The sequence below is a fragment of the Coregonus lavaretus genome, assembly GCF_964263955.1.
Source record: "Coregonus lavaretus genome assembly, chromosome: 3".
Lineage (NCBI taxonomy): Eukaryota > Metazoa > Chordata > Actinopteri > Salmoniformes > Salmonidae > Coregonus > Coregonus lavaretus.
Window position 1 is genome coordinate 44207176 of NC_139990.1, and position 22951 is coordinate 44230126.

The 22951-nt window shown below is 49.6% G+C and overlaps 1 protein-coding gene across 1 annotated transcript in view; it reads right to left on the bottom strand.

Annotated features, from left to right (window-relative positions):
• LOC311127010 (juxtaposed with another zinc finger protein 1-like) overlaps positions 1-21569 on the bottom strand; it is a 31864-nt gene extending 10295 nt beyond the window's left edge. Inside the window, exon 1 of the mRNA XM_084158745.1 lies at positions 21413-21569. Within this exon, the coding sequence (XP_084014871.1) occupies positions 21413-21527 (115 nt within the window). The 5' untranslated portion in view covers positions 21528-21569. The remainder of the gene's footprint in view (positions 1-21412) is intronic.
• Between the last annotated feature and the right edge of the window lie 1382 nt (positions 21570-22951).

Consider the following 22951-nt stretch of genomic DNA (forward strand, 5'->3'; position numbering starts at 1 on the left):
GCCTCTCCCTAAACAGCAGGAAGCAGATTGTACAGTCAACTTTCCTGCCAGTTCTTAACTACGGTGACACCATTTACCAGAATGCAGCAGCAACTACTCTTAAACATACCATAGTGTCCTTCGCTTTATCACAGGTGATTGTTTTAATACACATCTCTGGATCCTGTATCAAAAGGTTGGCTGGTCCTCATTAAAGTCCCGTAGATCACTTCATTACTCCCTTTTTGTTTACAAAGCTCTACTATACAAGGTTCTGACTTACCTAACTTTGTTGTTAAAGTATAAAAACATGAGATACCAAACACGTTCACAGGGTTGGTTAACTCTTGCGATTCCTCGGGTCTCCACCGAACTAGGTAAATCCGCTTTTAGTTTTAACGCTCCACAATTTTGGAATTACTTACAAAATTCATTACATTTGGATTCCCTGGTGCCACTAGGGCATTTTAAAACCCTGATGATAAAATGAGTTCACCGAGGTGTGCAATTGTTTTGATTGACTAATAATTTGTTTATGATGTTCTAATGTAATGTACTGGTTATTCTATCTTGTATCTTGTAGATGTATCTTTTATTTTATGTCAGAGCACCATTAAAAATGAGACCCTGGTCTCAATTGGGCTCCCATGATGAAATAAAAGTGACTAAAAATAATAAAATAATGAGCTGTCCACAGGAGCAGAGAGCAGAGAGCAGAGTCATGGAGGGCTGCTCACCGGCCACTCTATTAGCCCTGGATCAATCCACTCACACACACTGTAAATCACACACACCTCAGCTGGCGTGAGTGTGTATCTGGTAGGGGGCCAGCTTCCCAGAGCCCCAACCAACCACTCCCCTCTGGGGCCACCAGCGCAGAGACCCCCCTGGCCCCCTCTGATCCCCCACCCCCCTGACAGCCCCCCAGGACCAGGGTGTGGACCCCCCCATTAGTACCAGGGTGTGGACCCCCCCATTAGGACCAGGATGTGGACCCCCCCATTAGGACCAGGGTGTGGACCCCCCCATTAGGACCAGGATGTGGACCCACCCATTAGGACCAGGGTGTGGACCCCCCCATTAGGACCAGGGTGTGGACCCCCCCATTAGGACCAGGGTGTGGACCCCCCCATTAGGACCAGGATGTGGACCCACCCATTAGGACCAGGGTGTGGACCCCCCCATTAGGACCAGGGTGTGGACCCCCCCCCCCCATTAGGACCAGGGTGTGGACCCCCCCCCCCCATTAGGACCAGGGTGTGGACCCCCCCATTAGGACCAGGGTGTGGACCCATGGAGAGGAGAGAGGGCTAAACCATCCACACAGGTGGTCCACAGCGGTGGTCTGTCTATCTGTTGGTTCTAGGGTGTATTGGTTTTGTTAAAGTCACCTGATGCTAAAATGCTCTGATCAAGACAACACACTCCCTCCGGAGTCAGTGGCAAGTAGGTACAGGAAGAAAACTTTAAGATCAGTGAACGCAACTGCACAAAGTGACTAAATTAGTTGTTGCTTTTAACAAACTCACTGGCAGGCCTGTAAAAGGAAGTACAGTGAGACTGAAAACATCCCAGCAGCATCAGTAAGAGGCAGACATGACGTAATGGCCGTATTCTAGTTAGGCAAGATAGTTAAAGAGAGACCCCTCGCTACGTCCAGACTCCAGCCTGCATGGGCCAGCCAACCACAGGACAGACGGTGATCACCATCACCATCATCACACAACATAACACAACTCGCCTTCCTGAGGCAAGAGAGGATGTGACGCCCCCTGTACCCCTTCATTACCCCCCACCCAACTTCCCTCAAGACACAGGCCCTACCCCCCCTCCCCTCCCCTCCACCCACCCTCCCTTCCGCGTTTATTTCCACCAACCAGCCAATCAGTCAGTCACCTATCCCAGCAGCCCCTTCCCCCTCAACCCAGTGCACTGCTGGACAGCGTGGAGTGGTAAGGTTCATGGTGACATCTTTATGGTGGGTCTGAGCAGTGGGGAACACTGGCCAGAGTCCTGGTACAGGGAACACATTGAGACACCACTTCCACAGAGGAAATGAAACCACAAAGTCAAACTGCACTTCACTGGTTGGTAGTCTGGTCCCTGCTGCTGCTACCGCAGGTACTTAAATAACACGGCTGATTGTACAATGACTGAACCTGAGATGTGAAAATTGACTGAAAACAGATAGGCTATGCATGCACACACATGTACATACAGGCATTGACACACACACAGACACACACAGTCTTGTTTTACTATCCTTGTGGGGACACACAATTGATTCCCATTCAAAATTAAATTTGTCCTAACCCTTAACCCTAAACCTAACCCTAAAACCTAACCTTAACCCTAACCCTAACCTTTAACCCCTAATCCTAACCCTAATTCTAACACTAATTCTAACCTTAACTCTAAACCCCCTAGAAATAGCCTTTTTCCTTGTGGGGAATAACAAAATGCCCCCAGTTGGTCAAATGTTTGTTTGTTTACTATTCTTGTGGGGACTTCTGGTCCCAACAAGTATAGTTAAACACGTCCACACACAGACACACCCACACACACACACCCTCAACCCAGAACCAGATCCCCTAGTGAGTGTGTAATATCAACACCGCCTGCATGTTCTCTGCTACAGCTACACTACAGTATAAAGACAGTTCTGTTATAGAGTCAGAGTTAGTCACCTCCCGACTGAGAACAGCAGTGACTGACTGGACTGGTGTCAGCCGGTGTGTGTGTGTGCATGTGTGTTATTGTTAGGGGTGACTAACTGACTGACTAAACTGAGTGCAGCACTGGTGTCAGCCAGGGGGAGGGGCGAGGGGGATAAATGTAATTAGGTCCACCAGGTGCAGAGATCGGGGCGCTAGTTACTGCTTCCCAAATTTATTATTTCCGCTCAGCAGATTTTGGGGGGTGCATTCCTCGAGCCCCTAAATGAGCCCCCTGTGTAGAGAGCAGCTACAAACAGGCCCATTGTTAGAGCAGGCAGACAGACAGACAGGGAGGCAGACGGACAGGGAGGCAGGCAGGGAGGCAGACAGATAGGCTGGCAGGGATGGAGGTGAGCCCCAGACAGAGACACAGCCAGGGCTACATAACCGAGGATAAGGCTCTCTCTCTCTGGTCCTACACTGACTTGTCTCCCACAGAACACACACAGAGATCTGAGCCGGGACAAACTAAACCCACCAGTGGTCAGTTTAACCACTACTAGACCACTACAGGACCATTGGGGAGCTTTAACCACTACTAGACCACTACAGGACCATTGGGGAGATTTAACCACTACTAGACCACTACAGGACCATTGGGGAGATTTAACCACTACTAGACCACTACAGGGCCATTGGGGAGATTTAACCACTACTAGACCACTACAGGACCATTGGGGAGCTTTAACCACTACTAGACCACTACAGGACCATTGGGGAGATTTAACCACTACTAGACCACTACAGGACCATTGGGGAGCTTTAACCACTACAGGACCATTGGGGAGATTTAACCACTACTAGACCACTACAGGACCATTGGGGAGCTTTAACCACTACAGGACCATTGGGGAGATTTAACCACTACTAGACCACTACAGGACCATTGGGGAGATTTAACCACTACTAGACCACTACAGGACCATTGGGGAGATTTAACCACTACTAGACCACTACAGGACCATTGGGGAGATTTAACCACTACTAGACCACTACAGGACCATTGGGGAGATTTAACCACTACTAGACCACTACAGGACCATTGGGGAGATTTAACCACTACTAGACCACTACAGGACCATTGGGGAGATTTAACCACTACTAGACCACTACAGGACCATTGGGGAGATTTAACCACTACTAGACCACTACAGGACCATTGGGGCGCTTACTGTAACATGGTGGTTGGGCTGAAATTGGCCTTAAAGCTCCTGTTATTCCCCAGTCTGTTTTAGAGAGCCAGTCCAGGGCTACATCCCAAATGGCACCCTATATTCCCTTTATAGCACACTACTTTTGACCAGGGCCCTAGTAGTGCACTATATAGGGAATAGGGTGCCATTCAGGATGCAGTTCAGGACCCATTAGCACCTGTTGTGATAAACCCTGCTGAGGGTTGTCAGGGGTTACTGGACTTAGTGGACCCGCCAATATTCACATTAGCGGCTTAAGTCTGTTTTCATATCAGAGTTGAAATATAGAGTCTGTAATTAGGGGAAACGTAGGCCGAACCACTAACCAGGCTCCAGTGAAGCCACGCCACCTTGCAACATGTTCATTGGAAATGCTGTAGAAGTTGTAATAGACACTTGAAAAGTACTGAAATTAGAACAACGGTAACTTTCTTTACACGCTCTATGGACATTAACACATTCAGTAGATATATCCAGTTACGTGATCTTATGCTTCTGAAAAGCATCACCTCTTTAGGGGGATCAGGAGAGGGCTGTATGTATCTAGCGTATCAGAATAAGGGTGCTGATCTAGGATCAGGTCCTCCAGGTCCATGTACTCTTATTCATTGTGATCTAAAATGCAAAACTGATCCTTGATCAGCTCTCCCACCGAGATGCTTGATCCATACATCTCTTTCAATGGGCGGCAGGTAGCCCAGCGGTTAGAGTGTTGGGCCAGTAACTGAAATGTCGCTAGTTCGAATCCCAGAGCCGACCAAGTGGGGAAATCTGTCGATGTGCCCTTGAGCAAGGCACTTAACCCTAAATTGCTCCAGGGTCGCTGTTGATAATGGCCGACCCTGGCCGTGACCCCAGGGTATCTCAGGGGGAGTTGGGATATGCCAAAAACACATTTCCAATTCACACACGTGTATAATACATACCTGTACATGTGAAATAGGACATTTTTACATTTTAGTCATTTAGCAGACGCTCTTATCCAGAGCGACTTACAGGAGCAATTATGGTTAAGTGCCTTGCTTAAGGGCACATCGACAGATTTTTCACCTAGTCGGCTCGGGGATTAGAACCAGTGACCTTTCGGTTACTGGCACAATGCTCTTACCCACTAAGCTACCTGCCGCCCATATATAATATAAACCCCCACTGTTTTAGCGCGGGCCTCTCATCAACAACTCACCGCTGCCACCTACTGCTCACAACCCCAAACAGGAGGCTCCCGGCTGGAACATGGAAGGGGAATACGGGGACACGAATGCCTTGTGAGCTTGTTTTCCAGGCCCCTTCCCTAATTATACAGCAGAATGTGTTTGAGAGCAGCAGGCCACCAGATGAGGAGGAAGAAACGCCAAATCAAGCACCCTCGTTGTAATCCGCTTGGCAGGATGCGTCAGATTTCGCACTCCTGCGAGGCGAAGGCGGGCACAGGGCAGGCCAGCGGACCTCGGAGGGGGTTCAGTGTGTCTGTGAGAGGCAGGGGAGCCGCTGAGTTTTTCCACTCTGGGCACCACTAATTGGCTCATTATTCCCCAATAAGTCGTTGGAAGTGTTGGGAGCCCCCCTCCTTGGGCTAACACCTTGGACACATGCACAGCACACAATCAGAGGGTTAAAGGAGGGATAGAGGATATTGAAGGCTGAGCTGGGCAAGACTGGGCTGGGCTGGGGCTCGCACTGGGGCTGGGGTTATGGCTGGGGCTAGGGTTATGGTTATGGCTGGGGGCTGGGCTAGGGCTGGGGCTGAGGCAGGGGGTTGGGCTGGGGGCTGGCTAGGGCTGGGGCTGAAGCATGGGGTCGGGCTGGGGGCTGGGCTAGGGCTGGGGCTGAGGCAGGGGGTTGGGCTGGAGGCTGGGCTAGGGGCTGAGGCAGGGGGTTGGGCTGGGGGCTGAGCTAGGGCTGGGGCTGAGGCAGGGGGTTGGGCTGGGGGCTGGGCTAGGGCTGGGGGCTGGGCTAGGGCTGGGGCTGAGGCAGGGGGTTGGGCTGGAGGCTGGGCTAGGGCTGGGGCTGAGGCAGGGGGTTGGGCTGGGGCTGAGGCAGGGGGTTGGGCTGGGGGCTGGGCTAGGGGCTGAGGCAGTGGGTTGGGCTGGGGGCTGGGGTGGGGTTATGGCTGGGGGCTGTGGGCTGGGATGGCTGTGGGCTGGGGTTATGGATGGGGGCTGGGGTTATGGCTGGGCTAGGGCTGAGGGGCTTGGGCTAGAGGTTGACATGAGAATGAAAATTAATTCCTGTGCCGTCTTGTCCTGTCAATAGCTTGCTGTTAGCTAACTACTTTTCATTGCCTGCCCAGCAGATAAAGGCCAATTATAATTGTTTTATTAGAGATTGAAGACTGTTGGAAGAATTAGGGGCTGGGGAAAAAACATAAAAAAAGTATATGACCTCCTAAAACTGCTTATAACACAAAAATAACTCAGTTTAAAAATAACACATTCCTGTACTTCCCCTTCCTGTGGACTGTTGATCTTGTCCCGAATTTGACTCTATAATTTAAATCCCGATCCTGCAGGAATCCTGTTCCTGTGTCAACCTCTAGCAGGGGCTGGGCCAGGGCTTAATATTGGGCTGGGCCAGGGCTTAATATTGGGCTGGGCCAGGGCTTAATATTGGGCTGGGCCAGAGCCTTTGATTGGGCTGGGCCAGGTTGGCTTCCATACTGTTGCAGTATTGAGCCCTAGGATGGTGGATTGATTGGGTCAAAAACTGCAGATATAATGTAGGCTAGGCCTACGTGTAAAACTGGAGCATATGTAGTGGATATTTTCATAACTTTTTTCAAGAGAGGCTAGTTTGACTGTGTAGTGCTAAGTAAATTTGTATCTAGAATGTGCTTCAGCTTCCTGGTGATTTGGAATTCCTCAGGTGTTGTATTCTAGGAATGGCCCTCATATTCCAGCTATCTCACTGTGTGTGCTGTGGCAACCTGAAGTGTTGCAGGCAGTTTCCTAGTTGTCTCACTGGGTACTGTGGCAACCTGAAGTGTTGCAGGCAGTTTCCCAGCTGTCTCACTGTGTATTGTTGCAACCTGAAGTGTTGCAGGCAGTTTCCCAGCTGTCTCACTGTGTATTGTTGCAACCTGACGTGTTGCAGGCAGTTTCCCAGCTGTCTCACTGTGTACTGTGGCAACTTGAAGTGTTGCAGGCAGTTTCCCAGCTGTCTCACTGTGTGTATTGTGGCAACCTGAAGTGTTTGTCACGCCCTGATCTAGAGAACTCTTGTTGGTTGGGTCAGGGTGTGAGTTTCAGTTTGAGATCTATGTGATGATATTCTATGTTGGAGATCTAGTATGTGTATGTCTAGGTTTGGCCGGGTGTGATTCCCAATCAGAGACAGCTGTCGCTCGTTGTCTCTGATTGGGGATCATACTTAGGTAGCCTGGTTGCCTACCTTAGTTGTGGGATCTTGACTCGTGTTTGGCTTGTTGTGTGTAGCCACTGTTGAGCTTCACGTTACGTTGCTTTTGTTGTTTTGGCGAGTGTTTATTTGTTCTAATAAACATGTACGCATACCACGCTGCACCTTGGTCTGACCCGTCTCTCAACGATCGTGACAGAAGATCCCACCACCAACGGACCAAGCAGCGTGCCCAGGAGGAGCAAACACCCTGGACACAGTTAGGGGAAGATGTGGTCTTGGGAGGAGATTTTCGCGGGTAAAGGACCCTGGGTGAAGGAGGAAGCCCAGGTAATAATAATAATAATATGCCATTTAGCAGACGCTTTTATCCAAAGCGACTTACAGTCATGCGTGCATACATTTTTTTTTTGTGTATGGGTGGTCCCGGGGATCGAACCCACTACCTTGGCGTTACAAACGCCGTGCTCTACCAGCTGAGCTCCAGCCAGGTAGGAGAGGATCAACAGCAACATCAACGGTGCCGGCCAAAGAGGAAGCCCAAGAGTCAACCCCGATAAAAAAAAATTGGGGGGCTAAAGGGGTGGTCGGGAATCGAGAGAGAAGAGCCCCGACCAGTGCACCCGTGGGGGTTCCAGGTGGATTCCCTACAACCATGGGAGCAGGAATGGGAGCAGTTTTACACAGAGGAGTCGGAGGAAGACGACAACAATGATTTTCTGTTCCCTCACTCGTGGGGGCTCCCGGAGGAGTCCTCACTGGAGGGGGATTGGCGGTGGAGAGAGAAGGACTGGAACAGTAGTGGATCTCCAACGCCAGTTCCCAGCCCGGTACGCCCCGTGCCTGCTCCTCGCACCAAGCCAGTGGCGCGTGTTCCCAGTCCGGCACGGCCCGTGCCTGCTCCTCGCACCAAGCCAGTGGTGCGTGTTCCCAGTCCGGCACGGCCCGTTCCAGGACAGAAACACGCACCTAAAATGGAGTCAGCAGGTACAGTCGGTCCGTCCGGATCTTTGGAGGAACGTATTCAACGGCAGGCGAGCAGGATCCAGGCTCTCGGCAGCGCAATGGAGCGTGTGGTGAGTACATTGGAGCGATGGGAGAGAGGTGGCGTTTCTACGCCTCCTCCAACCACACAACTCACCCGACCTCCAGCGACGGTCCCCTGCAGGGAGCACTTTAGCGTGTCGGTGCCCAGTCTGGGGCCGGCAACCAGCCCAACTACAGGGTTGGAAACCACTGCTCCAAAACGACGTACAGCCCCGTTTTGGAGCAGGAGCTCCTAAACGTATCGGTGCCCAGTCTGGGGCCGGCAACCAGTTCTACTACAGGGCTGGAATTTTCCTCTGCGTCGGTGCCCAGGCTGGGCACAGCGTTTAGTCCTGCTCCAGAGATGGGGATGGATACGGGTCCAGTCAGCTGCTCCACTCCGGAGCCAGAGCAGTCCGCTCCACCGGTGCCTAGTCCAGCTCCGGTCAGCGGTTCCACGCCGGAGCTAGAGCAGTCCGCTCCACCGGGGTCCAGTTCAGCTCCGGTCAGCGGCTCCACTCCGGAACCAGAGTAGTCCGCTCCACCGGTGCCCAATCCAGCTCCGGTCAGCGGTTCCACGCCGGAGACAGGGCAGTCCGCTCCACCGGTGCCTAGTCCAGCTCCGGTCAGCGGCTCCACTCCGGAGCCAGAGCAGTCCGCTCCACCGGTGCCCAGTCCAGCTCCGGTCAGCGGCTCCACTCCAGGCCCAGACGTCAGCCCCTCTCCAGGGTCGGGGCCTCCCACACCAGGGTCCAGACAGGGCTTGGTGCATCGCGGGAGGATTGCCGATCCAGGCCCAGACGTCAGCCCCTCTCCAGGTTCGGGGACTCCCACACCAGGGTCCAGACAGGGCTTGGTGCATCGTGGGAGGAAGGAGAGGGGAAGCATCGCGCCGAGGTCCAGACCAGACCAGGGGTGCAACGGGGAGGCAGAGAGGGAGAGGTCGTCACGCCCGGAGCCGGAGCCACCTCCGAGGCTGAATGCCCACCCGGACCCTCCCCTAATGAGTCAGGTTGGTGCAGCCGGAGTACGCACCTTTGGGGGGGGGGGGGGGGGGGGGGTACTGTCACGCCCTGATCTAGAGAACTCTTGTTGGTTGGGTCAGGGTGTGAGTTTCAGTTTGAGATCTATGTGATGATATTCTATGTTGGTGTCATAAGGTGCTGAAGGTGGGTGTGGTGTAGGAATCAGGCGCAGGACGCAGAGGCTCAGTTCAAAGGCTTTAGTGCTAAATTCACACAAACAAAAGCACAATAAGCCTGAAGGCGAATACCAGGCGCACACAGGCGACAAAATAAACTGCGCACAAAACATGTGCAAAGAAACCACTCCAAACACTGGAGGGAAAAAATGTAGCTCCAACACGTAACAGAGGCGCAATCACACACAAACACAGACACACACAACGAGAACTAAATAGAACACTAACGAGGACTAACTAGACACAGGTGTACAACATTAAGACCAAACCAAACGAACATGAAACATAGATCGGTGGCAGCTAGTACTCCGGGGACGACGACCGCCGAAGCCTGCCCGAACCAGGAGGAGGAGCAGCCTCGGCCGAAACCGTGACAGTACCCCCCCCCCTTGACGCGCGGCTCCAGCCGTGCGCCGACCCCGGCCTCGGGGACGACCAGGAGGACGCGGAGCAGGGCGCGCGGGATGGTCCCGGTGGAACTCCGACAGGAGAGATGGGTCTAGGATGTCCCTCCGCGGCACCCAGCACCGCTCCTCCGGGCCGTACCCCTCCCACTCCACGAGATACTGGAGACCCCCCATCCGGCGTCTGGAGTCCAAGATGGACCGAACGGTGTACGCCGGAGCCCCCTCGATGTCCAATGGGGGCGGAGGAGTCTCTCCTATCTCATTGTCCTGGAGTGGACCAGCTACCACCGGCCTGAGAAGAGACACATGGAACGAGGGGTTAATATTCTTATATTCAACAGGTAGATGTAACTTATAACACACCTCGTTCAATCTTCTCAGGACTTTAAAGGGCCCCACAAACCGCCGACCCAGCTTCCGGCAGGGCAGGCGGAGGGGTAGGTTTCTGGTAGAGAGCCAGACTCGATCTCCGGGTGCGTACACCGGCCCCTCACTGCGGTGGAGATCGGCGCTCGCCTTGTGACGACGGACGGCCCGCTGCAGGTGGACGTGGGCAGCGTTCCACGTCTCTTCCGAGCGCCTCATCCAATCATCCACCGCAGGGGCCTCGATCTGGCTCTGCTGCCACGGTGCCAGAACCGGCTGGTAACCTAATACACATTGGAAAGGGGTTAGGTTGGTAGAGGAGTGGCGGAGAGAATTCTGGGCCATCTCGGCCCAGGGAATGTAACGCGCCCACTCCTCAGGCCGGTCCTGGCAATAAGACCTCAGAAACCTACCCACATCCTGGTTGACACGTTCTACCTGCCCGTTACTCTCCGGGTGGTACCCCGAGGTAAGGCTAACCGAGACCCCCAAACGCTCCATAAACGCTCTCCACACCCGGGAGGTAAACTGGGGGCCTCGATCAGACACTATATCCTCGGGGACCCCGTAATGCCGGAAGACGTGGGTAAATAGGGCCTCAGCAGTCTGTAGGGCAGTAGGAAGACCCGACATAGGGAGAAGACGACAGGCCTTAGAGAAACGGTCCACAACGACCAGGATGGTGGTATTCCCCTGAGAGAGGGGAAGGTCTGTTACAAAATCCACCGAGAGGTGGGACCATGGTCGTTGTGGAACGGGTAGGGGCTGTAACTTACCCCTGGGCAGATGTCGGGGCGCCTTACACTGGGCGCACACCGAGCAGGAGGAGACATAAACCCTCACATCCCTAGCCAAAGTGGGCCACCAGTATTTAGTGCTAAGGCAATGCACCGTCCGGCCGATACCCGGATGTCCAGAGGAGGGTGACGTGTGAGCCCAGTAAATGAGTCGATCCCGAATCTCGAGCGGAACGTACTTCCGACCCTCAGGACACTGTGGAGGGCTGGGGTCGGTACGCAACGCTCGCTCGATTTCGGAATCGACCTCCCACACCACCGGTGCCACAAGGAACGACTCCGGTAGTATGGGAGTGGGCTCAACGGACCTCTCCTCCGTGTCATACCGCCGGGACAGCGCATCTGCCTTACCATTCTGGGACCCAGGGATGTACGTGATTTTAAATACGAACCTGGTGAGAAACATACTCCATCGAGCCTGGCGAGGGTTCAGTCTCCTCGCTGCCCGGATGTACTCCAGGTTCCGATGGTCAGTCAAAATGAGGAAAGGGTGTTGAGCCCCCTCAAGCCAATGCCTCCACACCTTAAGGGCTTGAACTACAGCTAACAGCTCCCTGTCCCCAACGTCATAGTTACGCTCCGCCGGGCTGAGCTTCTTAGAGTAAAAAGCACAGGGGCGGAGTTTAGGTGGCGTGCCGGACCGTTGAGAGAGAACGGCCCCTATACCAGCCTCAGACGCGTCTACCTCAACCTGAAAGGGTAATGCGGGATCCGGATGCGCCAGCACCGGAGCCGACGTAAACAGGTCCTTCAGTCTCCTAAAGGCCCTGTCCGCATCGGCTGACCACTGCAGTCGCACCGGACCCCCCTTCAGAAGGGACGTGATGGGAGCTGCCACCTGTCCAAAACCCCGGATAAACCTCCGGTAGTAATTCGCAAAGCCCAAAAACTGCTGCACCTCTTTTACAGTAGTTGGGGTTTGCCAATTACGCACAGCGGACACACGATCCACCTCCATTCTCACCCCTGACGCGGACAACCGATAACCCAAAAAGGAGACCGACTCCTGGAAAAACAGACATTTCTCTGCCTTGACATATAGGTCGTGCTCCAACAGCCTCCTCAATACACGACGCACCAGGGTTATATGCTCGGCTCGGGTAGACGAGTACACCAGAATGTCATCAATGTACACGACCACCCCTTGTCCCTGCATATCCCGGAAAATCTCATCTACGAAGGATTGGAAGACTGATGGAGCATTCATCAACCCATATGGCATGACGAGATATTCGAAATGACCTGACGTGGTACTAAACGCTGTCTTCCATTCGTCACCCTCCCTAATGCGCACCAAGTTATACGCGCTCCTGAGATCCAGTTTTGTGAAAAACCGCGCTCCATGCAATGACTCCGTCATGGTCGCAATCAGAGGGAGTGGATAACTGTATTTCACAGTAATCTGATTGAGACCACGGTAATCGATGCACGGGCGCAACCCTCCATCCTTCTTTTTCACAAAAAAGAAACTCGAGGAGGCGGGAGAAGTGGAGGGCCGAATGTATCCCTGTCTCAAAGATTCGGCTATGTAAGTCTCCATAGCTTTTCTCTCCTCTTGAGACAAAGGATACACATGGCTCCGTGGGAGCGCTGCTCCTGCCTGGAGATCAATCGCACAATCCCCCTGTCTATGAGGAGGCAACTGCGTCGCCCTAGTTTTGCTAAACACGAGAGCTAAATCCCCATATTCAGGCGGAATGTGCAGTGCGGGCACTTGGTTTGGACTCTCCACCGAAGTCGCCCCCACGGAAACACCCAGACATCGCCCCTCGCACTGAGCAGACCACCCATCGAGAGCCCTCTGTTGCCACGAAATAGCAGGGTTGTGGGTGCTTAACCAGGGAATCCCCAGCACCACTGGGTACGCAGGAGAGTCGATCAGATACAGCTGTATAGTCTCCTCATGACCCCCCTGCGCACACATCCGAAGTGGCGCTGTGATCTCCCTGATCAACCCCGACCCCAACGGACGGCTATCTAAGGCATGAACGGGAAAAGGTTTGTGAACAGGTAGGAGAGGGATCCCTAACTCAAAACAAAACTTCCGATCAACAAAATTCCCAGCTGCGCCTGAATCTACGAGCGCCTTATGCTGGGAATGAGGTGCAACCTGTGGAAAACACACAGGTATACAAAAGTGCGCAACAGAAAGCTCTGGGTAAGTGGGACGTCTACTCACCTGGGAGGCCCCCCCAGTGCGTGGCCTGTTGTCTTCTCCCCCGGAAAACCCTCCCCAGCACCTGGCCGCAGTGTGCCCTCCACGACCGCACTTGGTGCAGGAGACAGGCCCCCTCGGGCTCCTCCTACTCCGTTCTCTAGCGCCGGCACCCCCGAGCTCCATAGGGCTCGGCTCGGAGGCGCCGGAGGGCGGAATGGACGGACTCCCCTCGGGACGTCCACGGGTGGCCAGCAGGGTGTCCAGACGGATGGACATATCGACCAACTGGTCGAATGTAAGATGGGTATCCCTGCAGGCCAACTCACGTTGAACGTCCTCTCGTAGGTTACATCGAAAATGGTCGATGAGAGCCCGCTCATTCCACCCTGCATCAGCCGCTAGAGTCCGGTACTCTAGAGCGAACGCCTGCGCGCTCCTCCTCCCCTGTCTCAACTGGACTAGACGCTCCCCCGCCGCTTTGCCCTCAGGTGGATGGTCGAACACGGCCTTGAAGCGGCGGGAGAACTCTGCGTAGGTCACGGTGTTGGCGTCCATTCTCCTCCACTCGGCGTTAGCCCACTCCAACGCCTTGCCCGTGAGACAGGAGATGAGGGCGGAAACGCTCTCGTATCCCGAGGGCACCGGGTGTACAGTGGCCAGGTAGAGCTCCACCTGCAGGAGGAACCCCTGACACCCGGCAGCTGTACCGTCATACGCCCTCGGGAGCGAGAGCCGAATCCCCCTGGGTTCCGAACCTAGGACTGGTGGACCGACCGATGGGGTGGGCAGGATAGGTGGAGGTGTGGGTACCCGGCTGGCCTCCCATCGGTGCAAGGTGTAGATTACCTCCTGTAGAGCGGTCTCCAGTTGTCGAATCTGGCCATCTTGTCCACGGATATGCTCCTCGAGCGACACAGGCGTCTCTGCCGATCCTGCTGATTCCATTGTGGTGTGTGATTCTGTCATAAGGTGCTGAAGGTGGGTGTGGTGTAGGAATCAGGCGCAGGACGCAGAGGCTCAGTTCAAAGGCTTTAGTGCTAAATTCACACAAACAAAAGCACAATAAGCCTGAAGGCGAATACCAGGCGCACACAGGCGACAAAATAAACTGCGCACAAAACATGTGCAAAGAAACCACTCCAAACACTGGAGGGAAAAAATGTAGCTCCAACACGTAACAGAGGCGCAATCACACACAAACACAGACACACACAACGAGAACTAAATAGAACACTAACGAGGACTAACTAGACACAGGTGTACAACATTAAGACCAAACCAAACGAACATGAAACATAGATCGGTGGCAGCTAGTACTCCGGGGACGACGACCGCCGAAGCCTGCCCGAACCAGGAGGAGGAGCAGCCTCGGCCGAAACCGTGACAGTTGGAGATCTAGTATGTGTATGTCTAGGTTTGGCCGGGTGTGATTCCCAATCAGAGACAGCTGTCGCTCGTTGTCTCTGATTGGGGATCATACTTAGGTAGCCTGGTTGCCTACCTTAGTTGTGGGATCTTGACTCGTGTTTGGCTTGTTGTGTGTAGCCACTGTTGAGCTTCACGTTACGTTGCTTTTGTTGTTTTGGCGAGTGTTTATTTGTTCTAATAAACATGTACGCATACCACGCTGCACCTTGGTCTGACCCGTCTCTCAACGATCGTGACAGTGTTGCAGGCAGTTTCCCAGCTGTCTCACTGTGTGTATTGTGGCAACCTGAAGTGTCAAATGAAACTAATATAGGCTTATGAAGAAATACAACTAAACATTTTGAATGTATACTAATCAAACTAGGACCCCTACGAATACTGGGGAAATGCATGGGATTGAAATTGTCATCTGAAATGATAGTTTAGGCTAAGATTGTGTCATTACTAATACAACGATTAGTTATTCTACAATACTATACATTATAGACAGCATTATGGAGGCTCCAGCCATATCATGGCTAAACGGTGGTATAGTCAGGCTATCATAGGAGGAACACTTCTTGTCTTGAAGACCCCATGTAGCCTTTCCCAGACAGACAGACCCAAACCCCCCTCAGTCTCAATAGAGTGAAAGCGTACCCAGACGCTCTTCAGCCCAGCTTGAACAAAAAAGGGAATCAGATGCCCGACTGAGGGACTGGATAATCTAAAAAGCATTCCTCAGTCTCTCTCTCTCTCTCGCCCTCTCTCCCTCTCTCTCTCTCTCTGTATGCCTGCAGAAAGACTCACCCAATGAATCATGCAACAATAATACAGACAGACAGACAGAGCACTGCTAATGGACTCCAGCCTCGTCACCAGACACCTCCTCTCCCTACTGATCCTGAGAAAACCCCACCACGAAAAATGAACACACACCATTAAAACTAGGGCACGTGCCCCCTCAATTTGATCAATTTAAAATACACACATACAAATAACAGGCCTACAAGATATGGGCTAGTCTACACAGCATTAAGATATGGGCTAGTCTACACAGCATTAAGATATGGGCTAGTCTACACAGTATTAAGATATGGGCTAGTCTACACAGTATTAAGATATGGGCTAGTCTACACAGCATTAAGATATAGGCTAGTCTACACAGTATTAAGATATAGGCTAGTCTACACAGTATTAAGATATGGGCTAGTCTACACAGCATTAAGATATGGGCTAGTCTACACAGCATTAAGATATGGGCTAGTCTATACAGTATTAAGATATAGGCTAGTCTACACAGTATTAAGATATAGGCTAGTCTACACAGCATTAAGATATGGGCTAGTCTACACAGCATTAAGATATGGGCTAGTCTACACAGCATTAAGATATGGGCTAGTCTACACAGCATTAAGATATGGGCTAGTCTACACAGCATTAAGATATAGGCTAGTCTACACAGTATTAAGATATAGGCTAGTCTACACAGCATTAAGATATGGGCTAGTCTACACAGCATTAAGATATGGGCTAGTCTACACAGCATTAAGATATGGGCTAGTCTATACAGCATTAAGATATGGGCTAGTCTATACAGCATTAATTCAAATATATTGAATTTGGATTTCAGTGTTCCCTGAACCATTTTTGGTAATGGCATTGTTATAAACTAAGTGACAAAGGATGGGGTGGAACAAACCAGACATAGGCCTAGTCATTAAACCTATGTCCTCTAAAAGTAGCAGAAATCAAATGGTGCCATGACACATCTATAGAACTAGGCCTATGCATTGATGTCACCATACTAACCTAAACACCACATTGAATATGTCTGCGTCTCAAATGACCCCCTATTCCCTTTAGAGTTCTATGGGCCCTGGTCAAAAGTAGTGCACTATATCAAACTGCTCTGCCTGCTAAACTTTGATTTAGATTAGAACCCTGCCAGGACTTCTCCCTGCATTCCGCCCAGTGACATGGTTTATCTTCCGTGGCGTGGCAGCCATGAACCTATCTCAGGGTTTTGGTCTGGTCAAGGGGCGGATGGTTCATCATTCTGGACTGGGGCAATGTCATGGAGCTAAAAGGGCAAAAATACAGATAGCCTATTTCTTGAGCCAGAATCCTGTCAGGCTTGACTGAATGCAGTGGTTGATTGGAGTATTTAGGAATGGTTGCCAGCTGATCAGAGATGGGTATCATGTTCCCAATGCATACAGTCTCACACTCAGATACACAACTCAGTTCACACAGTATACACCCAGAAACACTGTTGTACCCACTGTAAACACAGTATACACTCAGAAACACTGTTGTACCCACTGTAAACAAAGTATATACTAAGAAACACAGTATACCCCCAGAAACACTGTTGTACCCACTGTAAACACAGTATACACTCAGAAACAGAGTAGTACACACTGTAAACACAGTAGTACACACTGTAAACACAGTATACACTCAGAAACACAGTAGTACACACTGTAAACACAGTATACACTCAGAAACACAGTAGTACACACTGTAAACACAGTATACACACAGAAACACTGTTGTACCCACTGTAAAGGAAGGCCCTCAAAATTGTCAAAGACTCCAGCCACCCTAGTCATAGACTGTTCTCTCTGCTACCGCACGGCAAGCGGTACAGGAGTGCCAAGTCTAGGTCCAAAATACTTCTCAACAGCTTCTACCCCCAAGCCATAAGACTCCTGAACAGCTAATCATGGCTACCCGGACTATTTGCACTGCCCCCCCACCCCATCCTTTTACGCTGCTGCTACTCTGTTAATTATTTATGCATAGTCACTTTAACTCTACCCACATGTACATATTACTTCAACTACCTCAACTAGCCGGTGCCCCCGCACATTGACTCTGCACCGGTACCCCCCTGTATATATAGCCTCCCTACTGTTATTTTATTTTACTTCTGCTCTTTTTTTTCTCAACACTTTTTTTGTTGTTGTTTTATTTTTACTTTTTTTGTTAAAAATAAATGCACTGTTGGTTAAGGGCTGTAAGTAAGCATTTCACTGTAATGTCTGCACCTGTTGTATTCGGCGCATGTGACCAATAACATTTGATTTGATTTGATTTGATTTAAACACAGTATACACTCAGAAACACAGTATACACTCAAACACAGTAGCACATACTGTAAACACAGTAGTACACACTGTAGACACTGTAGTACACACTGTAAACACAGTATACACTCAGAAACACAGTAGTACACACTGTAAACACAGTATACACTCAGAAACACAGTAGTACACACTGTAAACACAGTAGTACACACTGTAAACACAGTATACACACAGAAACACTGTTGTACCCACTGTAAACACAGTATACACTCAGAAACACAGTATACACTCAAACACAGTAGCACATACTGTAAACACAGTAGTACACACTGTAAACACTGTAGTACACACTGTAAACACAGTATACACTCAGAAACACAGTAGTACACACTGTAAACACAGTATACACTCAGAAACACAGTAGTACACACTGTAAACAGTAGTACACACTGTAAACACAGTATACACACAGAAACACTGTTGTACCCACTGTAAACACAGTATACACTCAGAAACAGAGTATACACTCAGAAACACAGTAGCACATACTGTAAACACAGTAGTACATACTGTAAACACTGTAGTACACACTGTAAACGCAGTATACACTCAGAAACACAGTAGTACACACTGTAGACACTGTAGTACACACTGTAAATACAGTATACACTCAGAAACACAGTAGTACATACTATAAACACAGTATACACTCAGAAACACAGTAGTATACACCGTAAACACTGTAGTACACACTGTAAACACAGTATACACCAGTGTTGGGAAGCTACTCTGAAAATTTAGCTCACCAAGCTACCAATTACTTCACACTGGAAGAAGTTAAGCTACACTAAAGCTACTCTTAAAACTACTTTGTGAAAAATTATCATATGTACAGTGAGGGAAAAAAGTATTTGATCCCCTGCTGATTTTGAACGTTTGCCCACTGACAAAGAAATGATCAGTATAATTTACATGGTAGGTTTATTTGAACAGTGAGAGACAGAATAACAACAAAAAAATAAAAAAAATTATAAATTGATTTGCATTTTAATGAGGGAAATAAGTATTTGACCCCTCTGCAAAACATGACTTAGTACTTGGTGGCAAAACCCTTGTTGGCAATTACAGAGGTCAGATGTTTCTTGTAGTTGGCCACCACGTTTGCACACATCTCAGGAGGGATTTTGTCCCACTCCTCTTTGCAGATCTTCTCCAAGTCATTAAGGTTTCGAGGCTGATGTTTGGCAACTCGAACCTTCAGCTCCCTCCACAGATTTTCTATGGGATTAAGGTCTGGAGACTGGCTAGGCCACTCCAGGACCTTAATGTGCTTCTTCTTGAGCCACTCCTTTGTTGCCTTGGCCGTGTGTTTTGGGTCATTGTCATGCTGGAATACCAGAAAAACACCCCCAAAGCATAATGTTTCCACCTCCATGTTTGACGGTGGGGATGGTGTTCTTGGGGTCATAGGCAGCATTCCTCCTCCTCCAAACACAGCGAGTTGAGTTGATGCCAAAGAGCTCCATTTTGGTCTCATCTGACCACAACACTTTCACCCAGTTCTCCTCTGAATCATTCAGATGTTCATTGGCAAACTTCAGACGGGCCTGTATATGTGCTTTCTTGAGCAGGGGGGCCTTGCGGGCGCTGCAGGATTTCAGTCCTTCACGGCGTAGTGTGTTACCAATTGTTTTCTTGGTGACTATGGTCCCAGCTGCCTTGAGATCATTGACAAGATCCTCCCGTGTAGTTCTGGGCTGATTCCTCACCGTTCTCATGATCATTGCAACTCCACGAGGTGAGATCTTGCATGGAGCCCCAGGCCGAGGGAGATTGACAGTTATTTTATGTTTCTTCCATTTGCGAATAATCGCACCAACTGTTGTCACCTTCTCACCAAGCTGCTTGGCGATGGTCTTGTAGCCCATTCCAGCCTTGTGTAGGTCTACAATCTTGTCCCTGACATCCTTGGAGAGCTCTTTGGTCTTGGCCATGGTGGAGAGTTTGGAATCTGATTGATTGATTGCTTCTGTGGACAGGTGTCTTTTATACAGGTAACAAGCTGATATTAGGAGCACTCCCTTTAAGAGTGTGCTCCTAATCTCAGCTTGTTACCTGTATAAAAGACACCTGGGAGACAGAAATCTTTCTGATTGAGAGGGGGTCAAATACGTATTTCCCTCATTTAAAATGCAAATCAATTTATAACATTTCTGACATGCGTTTTTCTGGATTTTGTTGTTGTTATTCTGTCTCTCACTGTTCAAATAAACCTACCATTAAAATTATAGACTGATCATTTCTTTGTCAGTGGGCAAACGTACAAAATCAGCAGGGGATCAAATACTTTTTTCCCTCACTGTAAATCTAAAATGTCATAGAAAACAAATTGCAAGAACAGATCACTCTGTAGTTAGACGTTAACAGAATGTGTAATTTATCCTATTAATCACAAAAACAATGTTTTAAGTGAAAATTAGGCAGGTCTGACGCCAAAAAATAAAGGACATTATTGCCTATTTCACCCATAATTTATTTTATTTTTGCAAAAAGAATTGTGTGTAGTTCCAGTAGTTCGCTACACCACTACATGGCAAAAAAGTAATTAAATACTGAAAACACTACAAATTACTGCAAAATGTAGTTAGTTGAACTATTACTGCTCCCCAACACTGGTATACACACAGTTTATACAAACACACAACAATCCATAGATCCATAACACTGAAAAGTCAATTACTGCAGACAGTGTTGGATCATAGGATACATGTAGGATAAAGCCCCCAAGGTAGAACCTTAATCAATGTGGGAGGATCTTCAGTTACTGTGACCCTTGAGGGACAACATCATGTGTGAGTGAGAGGAGGTGGCATGACCCACATCCAGGTTCATCAATATTGGGTAACTCTGTGCATCAGGACAAGACTCATGCCCACACATCTCCCAGGGTGACTGAAATTCACCTCCACTGTTCTGTACTCATCTACTGTCTGCTGCACACCTGCATTCTCTAGCAGTTTGTGTGTGTGTGTGTGTGAGAGAGAGAACCTCACAAATTATGAATGCAAATATAATGCATGAGTATAACATTTTAACTAAACTTGAATTGCACTGTGATCTGAGCCCCATGGCCATTGTAATCTCATAATATCGAGGAAGGCGCCGTTAGAACAGTGTAATAACAGTCATTGTCAACAAACTAACTGGTTACCAAGGGGCTTGCGAACTTCAACACTAAATACAGCTTTGGTAGTTTATTAAATTGATCTTCAATTAGGTTTCTTTAAAGCTACTCAAGTTGTCAACAATGGTTCATTCCATCATTGCGCTGTCTAGTTGCAGTATCTAGCAAGTGTTTGCAACGAAACTTGCGCAGGCCTAGCGCTGCAAACATAGACAGGGCTGCAAATGGCAATAGCTAGAGCGAGCAATAGGTTCCGTGCATAAACGTTGAATGTATTGACCAACTGGCGCTTCCGAAGTGCGAGATGGTTCCTAATCGTGCAGTTTGTAGCTATACATTGCAATGCTATAGCGTGACAGTAAATACAACAAATCTAAAGACAAACATCCCATCAATACACCTACCAACAGCGCTGTCAGACGCAGGAAGTAGCTATAGCTAGCTAACTGGTTCGTGCTAGCCCTAGCCACAGCCATTGCAGAAGTGCAGTGAGCAGATTGACTGTTTCTGTCTGATTCGTTCAATGCTTACCGATGTGGTTGTCCTCAATATGCACGATGAGTTCGGCCAACGATTCGAAGTGGATTCCGCAACCACCGAATCTGCAACTGTTGGAGAAGAAGGAGGCAGCGGCGATGCCTGTCATGGTCTAAGCTACCTGTACATTGAATATGTGGGCTAGAGAGGGGAGCCAGCTACAGACACCAACAGGCAGCTGCGGAAGCAGCTGGAGCGTAGTCAGGGGTGGGTGAGCGGAGCGAGGAAGGGCAAAGGGGCTATGCCGCGTTCAAGTGCTAGTCGGAACTAGGAAACTCGAACATTTCGATTTGCTAATTTATTGAATGCGGCACGTGAATAACTAAAACCAGTTAGCAAGTCGAACATTTCCGAGTTTCCTAGTTCCGACTAGCACTTGAACGCGGCAATAGGGACAGTGACATCAGCATTGCGTGTTGAGCACCCGAGGTAACTCACTTTTATTATCAACGTCAAGAATATAATTTACGTATCTGTGTTGCGTTGCAATATTGTGAATTGTAGGTCAGAACAGTAGGCAACACATTTAAAAAACACCATACCTATGTTTGATTTATGTGATACGATAGTAGGAAAACTAGTTTTGGTCAGTGTTTTCACTAGGACCCTAATTAGGGAGGGTCACATTAAAAGGTATAAAACAGGGATGTATTAGTCGGATCCCTTTTCCGTTGCAAAAGGGAGAATATGACAATCTGAGTAAATACAAATAAATGACTATGACAAATTGAAGCATCATTTTATTTGGTAGTAATATAAATAGTAATAAATAACAATTCATCACACAATGTTGCCAAACATCTCATTACAAAATAATGGGCATTAATATGGAGTTGTTCCCCCCTTTGCTGCTATACCAGCCTCCACTCTTCTGGGAAGTCTTTCCACTAGATGTTGGAACATTGCTGCAGGGACTTGCATCCATTCAGCCACAAGAGCATTAGTGAGGTCGGACACTGATGTTGGGCAATTAGGCCTGGCTCGCAGTCTGCGTTCCAATTCATCCCAAAGGTGTTCGATGGGGTTAAGATTTCCCTTCACTGGAACTAACGGCCCTAGCCCAAACCATGAAAAACAGCCCCAGACCATTATTCCTCCTCCACCAAACTTTACAGTTGGCACTATGCATTGGGGCAGGTAGCGTTCTCCTGGAATCCGCCAAACCCAGATTTGTCTGTCGGACTGCCAGATGGTGAAGCGCGATTCATCACTCCAGAGAACACGTTTCCACTGCTCCAGAGTCCAATGGCGGCAAGCTTTACACCACTCCAGCCGACACTTGGCATTGCGCATGGATCTTAGGCTTGTGTGCGGCTGCTCAGCCATGGAAACATTTAAATTTTTTAAATTTTAGTCATTTAGCAGACGCTCTTATCCAGAGCGACTTACAGTTAGTGCATACATTTTCCATACTGGCCCCACGTGGGAATCGAACCCACAACCCTGGCGTTGCAAGCGCCATGCTCTACCAACTGAGCTACAGGAAACCCATTCCATGAAGCTCCCGACGAACAGTTATTGTGCTGACGTTGC